Source organism: Crinia signifera, chromosome 19 (genome assembly GCF_055691185.1).
Source record: "Crinia signifera chromosome 19, ASM5569118v1, whole genome shotgun sequence".
Lineage (NCBI taxonomy): Eukaryota > Metazoa > Chordata > Amphibia > Anura > Myobatrachidae > Crinia > Crinia signifera.
This window is the reverse complement of record NC_139226.1, coordinates 136,538,450-136,552,221: the sequence shown is the minus strand read 5'-3', so window position 1 is coordinate 136,552,221 and position 13,772 is coordinate 136,538,450. Positions and strand designations below refer to the sequence as shown.

The window sequence follows — 13,772 nt, the reverse complement described above, 5'->3', positions numbered from 1 at the left end:
TACATGGTTACAGAGAGGGATAGCACCGGGTATATGGTTACAGACAGGGATAGCATCAGGTACATGGTTACTGCAGAGAGGGATAGCACCGGGTACATGGTTACAGACAGGGATAGCACCGGGTACATGGTTACAGAGAGGGATAGCATCGGGTACATGGTTACCGCAGAGAGGGATAGCACCGGGTACATGGTTACAGACAGGGATAGCATCAGGTACATGGTTACAGAGAGGGATAGCACCGGGTACATGGTTACAGAGAGGGATAGCACCAGGTACATGGTTACAGACAGGGATAGCACCGGGTACATGGTTACAGAGAGGGATAGCATCGGGTACATGGTTACCGCAGAGAGGGATAGCACTAGGTACATGGTTACAGACAGGGATAGCATCAGGTACATGGTTACTGCACAGAGAGTTATAGCACCGGGTACATGGTTACAGACAGGGATAGCACCGGGTACATGGTTACTGCAGAGAGGGATAGCACCGGGTACATGGTTACAGACAGGGATAGCATCAGGTACTGTACATGGTTACTGCACAGAGAGTTATAGCACCGGGTACATGGTTACAGACAGGGATAGCACCGGGTACATGGTTACAGACAGGGTTAGCATCAGGTACATGGTTACAGCACAGATAGGGATAGCACCGGGTACATGGTTACAGACAGGGATAGCACCTGGTACATGGTTACAGAGAGGGATAGCATCGGGTACATGGTTACCGCAGAGAGGGATAGCACCGGGTACATGGTTACAGACAGGGATAGCACCGGGTACATGGTTGCTGCAGAGAGGGATAGCACCGGGTACATGGTTACAGACAGGGTTAGCATCAGGTACATGGTTACAGCACAGAGAGGGATAGCACTGGGTACATGGTTACAGACAGGGATAGCACCTGGTACATGGTTACAGAGAGGGATAGCACCGGGTACATGGTTACAGAAAGGGATAGCATCGGGTACATGGTTACCGCAGAGAGGGATAGCACCGGGTACATGGTTACAGACAGGGATAGCACCAGGTACATGATTACTGCACAGAGAGTTATAGCACCGGGTACATGGTTACAGAATCAGGCCACTTCTAGATTCATGTCAGGGGACAGCACTTAAGACAACGTAATGATTTGGGGCACTTAGTGTCGCTGTGTTACACTGCGCAGTGACTGTCATGTGTCTATGTGGTTATGGTTTAGTTCGGCCTCAGATAACGACAGACACAGACTACAATGCAATGTGAAACCAGCATAGAAAATCATCGGCACAAACCTCCCTGCAGTGTAGGACATCTATAATGCCCGGGTCCTGAAATGAGCAGGTAAGATCATTGAGGACAAGTCCCACCCTGCACATGACCTGTTCCGGAGGCTACTGTCTGGCAGACGGTACAGCCTAAGGCCAAGATGGCTAACCTATGACACGCGTGGCACGCCAAGGCACTCTGAGTGACACGCGCCTGACCAACCGGTATGTGGAGAGGAAAACCCGGAAGTGCGCAAGTGAAGCGGCTAAGCCAGCACCCATGCTGCGCCGCCAACCGGAAGGGGACAGAGGGGGCATCGCGTGTCCGCTGGAGGGAGCAGAGCTAGCTCCCGCTCTCTATAGTCCACCCCCGCTGCTGTAGTCGGGCCTGTGCCGCTCCCGCTCTCTATAGTCCACCCCCGCTGCTGTAGTTGGGCCTGTGCCGCTCCCGCTCTCTATAGTCCACCCCCGCTGCTGTAGTCGGGCCTGTGCCGCTCCCGCTCTCTATAGTCCACCCCCGCTGCTGTAGTTGGGCCTGTGCCGCTCCCGCTCTCTATAGTCCACCCCCGCTGCTGTAGTCGGGCCTGTGCTGCTCCCACTCTCTATAGTCCACCCCCACTGCTGTAGTCGGGCCTGTGCTGCTCTCGCTCACTATAGTCCACCCCGGCTGCTGTAGTCGGGCCTGTGCCGCTCCCGCCCTCTATAGTCCACCCCCGCTGCTGTCGTGGGGCCTGTGCCGCTCCCACTCTCTATAGTCCACCCCCGCTGCTGTAGTCGGGCCTGTGCCGCTCCCGCTCTCTATAGTCCACCCCCGATGCGGTAGTCGGGCCTGTGCGGCTCCCGCTCTCTATAGTCCATCCCTGCTGCTGTAGTCGGGCCTGTGCCGCTCCCGCTCTCTATAGTCCACCCCCGCTGCTGTAGTCGGGCCTGTGCTGCTCCCACTCTCTATAGTCCACCCCCACTGCTGTAGTCGGGCCTGTGCTGCTCTCGCTCACTATAGTCCACCCCGGCTGCTGTAGTCGGGCCTGTGCCGCTCCCGCCCTCTATAGTCCACCCCCGCTGCTGTCGTGGGGCCTGTGCCGCTCCCACTCTCTATAGTCCACCCCCGCTGCTGTAGTCGGGCCTGTGCCGCTCCCGCTCTCTATAGTCCACCCCCGATGCGGTAGTCGGGCCTGTGCGGCTCCCGCTCTCTATAGTCCATCCCTGCTGCTGTAGTCGGGCCTGTGCCGCTCCCGCTCTCTATAGTCCACCCCCGCTGCTGTAGTCGGGCCTGTGCCGCTCCCGCTCTCTATAGTCCACCCCCGCTGCTGTAGTTGGGCCTGTGCCGCTCCCGCTCTCTATAGTCCACCCCCGCTGCTGTAGTCGGGCCTGTGCTGCTCCCGCTCTCTATAGTCCACCCCCGCTGCTGTAGTCAGGCCTGGGCTGGTCCCGCTCTCTATAATCCACTCCCGCTGCTGTAGTCAGGCCTGTGCCGCTCCCACTCTCTATAGTCCACCCCCGCTGCTGTAGTCGGGCCTGTGCTGCTCTCGATCACTATAGTCCACCCCGGCTGCTGTAGTCGGGCCTGTGCCGCTCCCGCCCTCTATAGTCCACCCCCGCTGCTGTCGTGGGGCCTGTGCCGCTCCCACTCTCTATAGTCCACCCCCACTGCTGTAGTCGGTCCTGTGCCGCTCCCGCTCTCTATAGTCCACCCCCGATGCGGTAGTCGGGCCTGTGCGGCTCCCGCTCTCTATAGTCCATCCCTGCTGCTGTAGTCGGGCCTGTGCCGCTCCCGCTCTCTATAGTCCACCCCCTGCTGCTGTAGTCGGGCCTGTGCCGCTCCCGCTCTCTATAGTCCATCCCCGCTGCTGTAGTCGGGCCTGTGCCACTCCCGCTCTCTATAGTCCACCCCGGCTGCTGTAGACGGGCCTGTGCCGCTCCCGCTCGCTATAGTCCACCCCCGCTGCTGTAGTCGGGCCTGTGCCGCTCCCGCTCCCTATAGTCCATCCCCGCTGCTGTAGTCGGGCCTGTGCCGCTCCCGCTCTCTATAGTCCATACCCGCTGCTGTAGTCGGGCCTGTGCCATTCCCACTCTCTATAGTCCACCCCCGCTGCTGTAGTCGGGCCTGTGCCGCTCCCGTTCTCTATAGTCCATCCCCGATGCTGTAGTCGGGCCTGTGCCACTCCCGCTCTCTATAGTCCACCCCCGCTGCTATAGTCGGGCCTGTGCTGCTCTCGATCACTATAGTCCACCCCGGCTGCTGTAGTCGGGCCTGTGCCGCTCCCGCCCTCTATAGTCCACCCCCGCTGCTGTCGTGGGGCCTGTGCCGCTCCCACTCTCTATAGTCCACCCCCACTGCTGTAGTCGGTCCTGTGCCGCTCCCGCTCTCTATAGTCCACCCCCGATGCGGTAGTCGGGCCTGTGCGGCTCCCGCTCTCTATAGTCCATCCCTGCTGCTGTAGTCGGGCCTGTGCCGCTCCCGCTCTCTATAGTCCACCCCCTGCTGCTGTAGTCGGGCCTGTGCCGCTCCCGCTCTCTATAGTCCATCCCCGCTGCTGTAGTCGGGCCTGTGCCACTCCCGCTCTCTATAGTCCACCCCGGCTGCTGTAGACGGGCCTGTGCCGCTCCCGCTCGCTATAGTCCACCCCCGCTGCTGTAGTCGGGCCTGTGCCGCTCCCGCTCCCTATAGTCCATCCCCGCTGCTGTAGTCGGGCCTGTGCCGCTCCCGCTCTCTATAGTCCATACCCGCTGCTGTAGTCGGGCCTGTGCCATTCCCACTCTCTATAGTCCACCCCCGCTGCTGTAGTCGGGCCTGTGCCGCTCCCGTTCTCTATAGTCCATCCCCGATGCTGTAGTCGGGCCTGTGCCACTCCCGCTCTCTATAGTCCACCCCCGGCTGCTGTAGTCAGGCCTGTGCTGCTCCCGCTATCTATAGTCCACCCCCACTGCTGTAGTCAGGCCTGTGCCGCTCCCGCTCTCTATAGTCCATCCCCGCTGCTGTAGTCAGGCCTGTGCCGCTCCCACTCTCTATAGTCCATCCCCGCTGCTGTAGTCGGGCCTGTGCCACTCCCGCTCTCTATAGTCCACCCCCACTGCTGTAGTCGGGCCTGTGCCGCTCCCGCTCTCTATAGTCCATCCCCGCTGCTGTAGTCGGGCCTGTGCTGCTCCCGCTATCTATAGTCCACCCCGGCTGCTGTAGTCGGGCCTGTGTGTTTTTATTTAACTATTGGTACTGCTGTGGAACTAAGAGTCCCAGCAAGCCCATTAATGGGCCACATGCTGGGACTTGTGGTTCTCCAAGTCCCAGTATGCGGTCCAGGCTTGCAGCAGAACCCAATGGTTTTCATAATTTTTGTAAATACAAATACGAATGTGCCATCAATATGAATTACGAATACAAATCGGTGCATTTTTGGAATAGTAAATGCCAAAAATACGAATACGGTCCCCCCAAAAATTGTATTTACAAATACGATTTTTTTTTAGGCATATTTGCCTTGGTAAATTTCACCCTCTGTGTCACTGAAATCCCAATAAGCGTCAATAAGAAGCACTTCCATTGCGATGTGTTATTACCCGGCGCTGCCCTGCATTACTGCGTCTGTGATAAATAAAAATTCCCACAACGACTGCCAAATTTATCGCTCTTACAGATTCAAACGCCATCGAGATCCACTGGACCTTCCCGTCCTTTACTCCGACAGCCCCATGGGACAGCTGGCCCGGGAGGAGGTTTGGTTCCGGGATGTTTTTACACTCGGGATGTAACATCTGAAGGATGGAGGATATACTGTAACCTGGGGAGAACGAGACAATAAATTACAGGCATCCTGTATTCCTGCCCGTGACCCACGATTGCCCGCTCCTCACCCTCCACCCTCTCCTCATCCTCTGCTTACCTTCCCCCACCCGCTCCTTGTCCTCTGCTTTCCCTCCCCCACCCCTTTCTCGTCCTCTGCTTACCCTCCCCCACCTGCTCGCTCCTCATCCTCCGCCCATTCCTCATCCTCTGCTTACCCTCCCCTTACCAGCTCCTCACCCTCTGCCTGCTCCTCGTCCTCTGTTTACCCTCCTCCCACCCTCTCCTCATCCTCTGCCCGCTCCTCCACTCGCTATTCACGCTCCGTCCACTCCTTGCCCTCTAATCACTCTCCGCCTACTCCCCACCCTTCGCCCACTCCTCGCACTCCACCCGCTAGTCCACGGTATCGGATCCATCCCTGTCCAGAATATCCTGCCATCTTTGTTTCCTTAAAAAAACCTTTGTAAGTACTAATATAACAGATAAATGTGTTTTCTGCTTGGGCTGGTTGGGAACAATCACGTAATTCAGTCACATTGGTTGGGACAACGGAGCCGTCTCTGAATCCCACCATGTTGGGTGGCCATTGCGTCATATCCGTGGGTCATATCCTGGAGCTTTTCTCTACAGTATCTCCTAATTTCACCAGATACAGGAGGGATCTGCCCATGGTCCCATCATGGTATCTCCAGATATCACCAGATACCGCGGAGACCTGCCCATGGTCCCATCATGGTATCTCCTGATCTCACCAGATACACCGGAGATCTGCCCATGGTCCCATCATGGTAGCTCCTGATCTTACCAGGTACAGGGGGATCTGCCCATGGTCCCATCATGGTAGCTCCAGATCTCATCGGATACACAGGAGATCTGCACATGGTCCAATCATGGTATCCCCTGAACTCGCCGAATAGAGCAGAAATCTGCCCACGGTCCCATCACGGTATCTCCATATCTCACCAGATATAGGGGTGATCTGCCCATGGTCCCATCATGGTATCTCCTGATCTTGCCAGATATAGGGGAGATCTGCCCATGGTCCCATCATGGTATCTCCTGATCTCGCTAGATACAGGGGAGATCTGCCCATGGTCCCATCATGGTATCTCCTGACCTCGCCAAATCCAGCAGAAATCTGCCCATGGTAGCTTCTGATCTCACCAGGTACAGGGGGATCTGTCCATGGTCCCATGGGTATGGATCATTAGGTCACCAGCATTATGGTCGACAAGCATTAGGTTGGCACCATTAGGTCGAAATGCATTTAGGTTGACAGGTTCATTAGGACGACATGGGTAAGGTCAACATTGAAAAAGTCAATTTTTTTTTTTAACTGGAATGTTCGGCACACTATTTTATTCTCCCACCACGTCCTACTGGATGGTAGGGCATAAAATACTGCCTGTCTGCACATTTTGGCTCAAACAACAGTAAAAAAACAACATGTCGATCTAATGACCGGGTCAACTTTAACAATGTCGACCTAATGACCCTGGGGCTCTAATGACTCTGTCGACCTAACGTCATGTTGACCTTCCCGCATGTCGACCTAAATGCATGTCAACCTAATGCTTGTCGAACATCATGCTGGTGACCCAATGACTGTATCCCGGTCCCATCGTGGTAGCACCTGATCTCGCCAGATACAGCAGAGATCTACCCATGGTCCCATCGTGGTAGCTCCTGATCTCGCCGGATACAGGGGAGATCTGTCCATGGTCCTATCATGGTAGCTCCTAATCTCACCAGGTACAGCAGAGATGTGTCCATGGTCTGTAGCTCCTGATCTCACCGTATACAGCAGAAATCAGCCCATGGTCCCATCATGGTATCTCCTGATCTCACAGGTTCAGGGAAGATCTGTCCATAATCCCATCATTGTAGCTCCTGATCTCGCCAGGTTCAGGGAAGATCTGTCCATAATCCCATCATTGTAGCTCCTGATCTCGCCAGGTTCAGGGAAGATCTGTTCATGGTCCCATCATGGTAGTTCCTGATCTTGCCAGGTTCAGGGAGATCTGTCCATGGTCCTATGATGGTAGCTCCTGATCTTGCCAGGTTCAGGGAAGATCTGTCCATGGTCCTATAATGGTAGCTCCTGGTCTCGCCAGGTTCAGGAAAGATCTGTCCATGGTCCCATCATGGTAGCTCCTGATCTCACCAGGTTCAGGGAAGATCTGTCCATGGTCCAATCATGGTAGCTCCTGAACTCACCAGGTTCAGGGAAGATCTGTCCATGGTCCCATCATGGTAGCTCCTGATCTCGCCAGGTTCAGGAAAGATCTGCCAATGGTCCTATCATGGTAGCTCCTGATCTAGCCAGGTTCAGGGAAGATCTGCCCATGGTCCCATCATGGTAGCTCCTGATCTAGCCAGGTTCAGGGAAGATCTGTCCATGGTCCCATCATGGTAGCTCCTGATCTTGCCAGGTTCAGGGAGATGTGTCCACGGTCCTATGATGGTAGCTCCTGATCTCACCAGGTTCAGGGAAGATCTGTCCATGATCCCATCATGATAGCTCCTGATCTCACAGGTTCAGGGAAGATCTGTCCATGATCCCACCATGGTAGCTCCTGATCTCACCAGGTTTAGGAAAGATCTGTCCATGGTCCCATCATGGTAGCTCCTGATCTCGCCAGGTTCAGGGAAGATCTGTCCATGGTCCCATCATGGTAGTGTCTGATATCACCAGGTACAGGGGGATCTGCCCATGGTCCTATGATGGTAGCTCCTGATCTCACCAGGTTCAGGGAAGATCTCTCCATGGTCCCATAATGGTAGTTCCTGATCTCACCAGGTACAGGGAGATCTGCCCATGGTCCTATCATGGTAGTTCCTGATCTCACCAGGTACAGGGAAGATCTGTCCATGGTCCCATAATGGTAGTTTCTGATATCACCAGGTACAGGGGGATCTGCCCATGGTCCTATGATGGTAGCTCCTGATCTCACCAGGTACAGGGAAGATCTGTCCATGGTCCCATCATGGTAGTTTTGGATATCACCAGGTACAGGGAAGATCTGTCCATGGTCCCATCATGGTAGTTCCTGATCTCACCAGGTACAGGGAAGATCTGCCCATGGTCCTATCATGGTAGTTCCTGATATCACCAGGTACAGGGGAGATCTGTCTATGGTCTGCTCATGGTAGGGATTTAAGTGACATAATCATTGTGTCACTTAACTCCACGTGACACCACCCGCTGCTTCTACTGCGCACAATACAGCAATACTGTAACAAGGTAAATCAGTACCAGCGACCCTGACAGCTGCTGAGTATCTGTTCATTATACATCAGCCTTCTCTGCCTCTCACCTGGACCAATGATCTGAGATTTCCACTGCTTTACAAATATCCAATATGACAAGTAAATATGTGATATGCACCTGAAGGTAGGCACTGCGCTCCACCGGGCTTCACCAGCTCTGAGTTACCGGCAATCATCTTGCACAGCCGACACAGATTACCAATCTCTTTAAAGAGGTCAAACTTCTCATCGTAGATCACCCTGCCCTATCAGAAGGCAAAAGCAAGAAGCGCATCAGAAGCTGAATCTGCAAAATGTGAGCAATAATATATATATAATCATACTTGTGCTGGATCAAACATTGGAACCATATGAGAAATGTAGGTCTGAAGAAAGATTAGTTTATTGAAGAGTTGAATAAACATGCTGGATTTTACCATTGTGAATACTTTATGGTGAATATATAGAGCGAACTTCTAGGTTTACTTTTCTTTCATCTCTACCCCCGTTCCTCTATTAACAGCAGGTTCTATGGAAGTGCTGCTGTTCTGTAAGCGCAGAAAAATGGCCACATTCTCTTATTGTAATATATATATCACAGATAGGAAGTTGCAGAAGAACCACAGCACAGACACACTACTGTTTGGCAGTAATGTGCTATAATACCATAGTATGTCTGTGCTGTGGTTCTTCTGGGACTTCCTTATGGCAGTAATATGCGATAATACCAGAGTCCCAGGAGAACCACAGCACAGACACACTACCGCCCTATAGCAAAAAAGTGGAAAATGAGGTTCACTGTGGATAAATGCAAGGTTATGCATCTTGGGAAACATAACCAGTGTGCTAAATATAACCTAAGTCGGAAGGCACTGTGTAATTCAGAACTTAGAAAGGACCTAGGAGTCCAAATAGACAACAAACTGGGGTGTAGCGCTCAATGTAATGTAGCAACAATTAAGGCCAACAGGATACTAGCATGCATAAAAAGGGGTATGGAGTCTAGGAACTCAAATGTAATTATGCCACTGTACAAAGCATTGGTTAGACCACATCTGGAATATGGGGTGAAATGTAATAGGATGAGAGAATCAGAAAGTGAGAGGTTTGGTAAGAAATCTCTAGGTTTTTTTAAAGCGGCAATCATTTACACTGCAAAATCAGTTTGATTTTGCAGTGTAAATGATTGCCGCTTTAAAAAAACCTGGAGATTTCCAAATCTCTCACTTTCTGTATCTCTCATCCTATTACATTTCACCGATGGAGTACAATTCTGGGCTCCATGGTTGAACAGGATGGACGTGAGTCTTTATTCAGCCTTAAAAACTATGGGGTTTATTCTAGTTCATTCTTTCTGACAAAATCCTTCTTAGATGGACAAAACCATGTGCACTGCAGGGGGGCAGATGTAACACCTGCAGAGAGAATTAGATTTGGGTGAGTTATTTTGTTTCTGTGCAGGGAAAATACTGACTGCATGATTTTACACTTCAATATAGATCTCACTTTGAAGAAAAACCCCACCCAAATCTAATTCTCTCTGCACAAGTTACATCTGCCCTACCCGCAGTGCACATGGTTTTGTCCATCTAAGAAGGATTTTGTCAGAAAGAATGGACTAGAATAACCCCCTATGTAACTATGTAACATCCCTGCCAGACTGGAAGTCCCAGGAGAACCACAGCACAGACACACTAAGGTCCTATAGCACATCACTGCCAGACCGAAAGTCCCAGGAGAACCACAGCACAGACACACTATGGTACTATAGAACATCACTGGCAGACAGGAAGTCCCAGGAGAACCACAGCACAGACACACTAAGGTCTTATAGCATATCACTGCCAGACAGGAAGTCCCAGGAGTGCCGCAGCGCCGGGAAAAACAATGTTACTATAGCACATTACTGCCAGACAGGAAGTCCCAGGAGTGCCGCAGCCTAGACACACTATGGTACTATAGCACATCACTGCCAGAGAGGAAGTCCCAGGAGTGCCACAGCCGAGACACACTATGTTACTATAGCACATTACTGCCAGACAGGAAGTCCCAGGAGTGCCGCAGCCCAGACACACTATGGTACTATAGCACATCACTGCCAGACAGGAAGTCCCAAGGAGAACCAAAGCACAGAGACACTAAGGTACTATAGCACATCACTGCCAGACAGGAAGTCCCAGGAGTGCTGCAGCCCAGACACACTATGTTACTATAGCACATTACTGCCAGACAGGAAGTCCCAGGAGTGCCGCAGCCCAGACAGACTATGGTACTATAGCACATTACTGCCAGACAGGAAGTCCCAGGAGTGCCGCAGCCGAGACACACTATGGTACTACATCACATCACTGCCAGACAAGAAGCCCCAGGAGTGCCGCAGCCCAGACACACTAAGGTCCTATAGCACATCACTGCAAGACAGGAAGTCCCAGGAGAACCATAGCCCAGACACACTATGGTACTATAGCACATTACTGCCAGACAGGAAGTCCCAGGAGTGCCGCAGCCCAGACACACTATGGTACTATAGCACATCACTGCCAGACGAGAAGCCCCAGGAGAACCACAGCCCAGACACACTACGGTCCTATAGCACATCACTGCCAGACAGGAAGTCCCAGGAGTGCCGCAGCCCAGACACACTATGGTACTATAGCACATCACTGCCAGACAAGAAGCCCCAGGAGTGCCGCAGCCCAGACACACTATGGTACTATAGCACATCACTGCCAGACGAGAAGCCCCAGGAGTGCCGCAGCCCAGACACACTATGGTACTATAGCACATCACTGCCAGACGAGAAGCCCCAGGAGTGCCGCAGCCCAGACACACTATGGTACTATAGCACATCACTGCCAGACGAGAAGCCCCAGGAGTGCCGCAGCCCAGACACACTATGGTACTATAGCACATCACTGCCAGACGAGAAGCCCCAGGAGTGCCGCAGCAGACACACAATGGGGAGTGACTGCCTATTTGGACATATTTGAGAATTTATACACAGTAACTACTGGACTTCACAAAGCATTCCTAATTAGTAACACACCCATTATAAATATCTGTGACTGGCTTGCTGGGGGACCAGTGATCTTCCCTATGAGCACTACTGATGAATGATTCTACGGAGTGCCTCATGCCTCACACGTGATTGAGATGTATAGAACCTGTGTATCATACCAGCTCCCCAAGCACATGATTATCAGGGATCCTTGTCCGATTTACTCCTCGAATCCCAAACACGACAAACACCATGGCTCCGGTGTCTACCAGAGGACGGACCGCCGGCTTCCCGCACGCACTGTTCAGACAAGGATTGAATTCCAGTGTAGGAGAGAACTTCTTTGGAGTTCCTGAAAATCCAAGGTAGAAAATGACTATGCATCTTAGGGGGTCATGCAGACCTGCACGCTAGGCTGCATACATTCGCTGCCCCACCAATTAAAAATCCCTCCCTGCTGTTTGAATCCCCGCGCTACGCTGCGGGCTGACACATACGTTCTGTCCGGTATGAAAAGGCTTTCTGCCAAATTCGCTGACATCATGTGTTGCCCCAACAGGCAGGGCCACGCCTGCAGTTTCATGGCCACGCCCATTAAATGCTGGCCAGACCCCAGCGGCTGCACCCTGCCTGTCACTCATTTTCAAATAGCAAACACATTTATCCAGCAGATAGGAACATGAATCAGCAGCCATAACCTGTCCTATTGTCAGGCGGCCACACACACAGGAGCACCCTGCACACATACAGCCGGCCACACACACAGGAGCATCCCACACACATACAGCCGGCCACACACACACACAGGAGCACCCTGCACACATACAGCCGGCCACACACACAGGAGCATCCTGCACACATACAGCAGGCCACACACACACAGGAGCACCCTGCACACATACAGCCGGCCACACACACAGGAGCATCCCACACACATACAGCTGGCCACACACACACACACACACACAGGAGCATCCTGCACACATACAGCCGGCCACACACACAGGAGCACCCTGCACACATACAGCCGGCCACACACACAGGAGCATCCCACACACAAACAGCCGGCCACACACACAGGAGCATCCCACACACATACAGCTGGCCACACACACACACAGGAGAATCCTGCACACATACAGCAGGCCACACACACAGGAGCATCCCACACACATACAGCCGGCCACACACACACACACAGGAGCACCCTGCACACATACAGCCGACCACACACACAGGAGCATCCCACACACATACAGCTGGCCACACACACACACACACACAAACACAGGAGCATCCTGCACACATACAGCCGGCCACACACACAGGAGCACCCTGCACACATACAGCCGGCCACACACACAGGAGCATCCCACACACATACAGCCGGCCACACACACAGGAGCATCCCACACACATACAGCTGGCCACACACACACAGGAGCACCCTGCACACATACAGCCAACCACACACACAGGAGCATCCCACACACATACAGCTGGCCACACACACACACACACACACACACACACACACACACACACACACAGGAGCATCCTGCACACATACAGCCGGCCACACACACAGGAGCACCCTGCACACATACAGCCGGCCACACACACAGGAGCATCCCACACACAAACAGCCGGCCACACACACAGGAGCATCCCACACACATACAGCTGGCCACACACACACACACAGGAGAATCCTGCACACATACAGCAGGCCACACACACAGGAGCATCCCACACACATACAGCCGGCCACACACACACACACAGGAGCACCCTGCACACATACAGCCGACCACACACACAGGAGCATCCCACACACATACAGCTGGCCACACACACACACACACACAAACACAGGAGCATCCTGCACACATACAGCCGGCCACACACACAGGAGCACCCTGCACACATACAGCCGGCCACACACACAGGAGCATCCCACACACATACAGCCGGCCACACACACAGGAGCATCCCACACACATACAGCTGGCCACACACACACAGGAGCACCCTGCACACATACAGCCAACCACACACACAGGAGCATCCCACACACATACAGCTGGCCACACACACACACACACACACACACACACACACACAGGAGCATCCTGCACACATACAGCCGGCCACACACACAGGAGCATCCCACACACATACAGCCGGCCACACACACACAGGAGCACCCTGCACACATACAGCCGGCCACACACACAGGAGCATCCCACACACATACAGCTGGCCACACACACACACAGGAGCATCCTGCACACATACAGCCGGCCACACACACATAGGAGCAACCTGCACACATACAGCCGGCCACACACACAGGAGCATCCTGCACACATACAGCCGGCCACACACACAGGAGCACCCTGCACACATACAGCCGGCCACACACACAGGAGCATCCCACACACATACAGCCGGCCACACACACAGGAGCATCCCACACACATACAGCT

General features: G+C 53.4%; 1 protein-coding gene across 2 annotated transcripts in view; it reads right to left on the bottom strand.

The window, feature by feature from the left end:
• DISP3 (dispatched RND transporter family member 3) overlaps positions 1 to 13,772 on the bottom strand; it is a 113,675-nt gene that overhangs the window by 14,860 nt on the left and 85,043 nt on the right. For both annotated transcript variants that reach the window (XM_083163438.1, XM_083163439.1), the window contains exons 15-17: positions 11,463 to 11,635; positions 8,425 to 8,551; positions 4,886 to 5,031 (exon numbers count right to left, since the gene is read on the bottom strand). In XM_083163438.1, the coding sequence (XP_083019564.1) occupies positions 4,886 to 5,031; positions 8,425 to 8,551; positions 11,463 to 11,635 (446 nt within the window). The remainder of the gene's footprint in view (positions 1 to 4,885; positions 5,032 to 8,424; positions 8,552 to 11,462; positions 11,636 to 13,772) is intronic.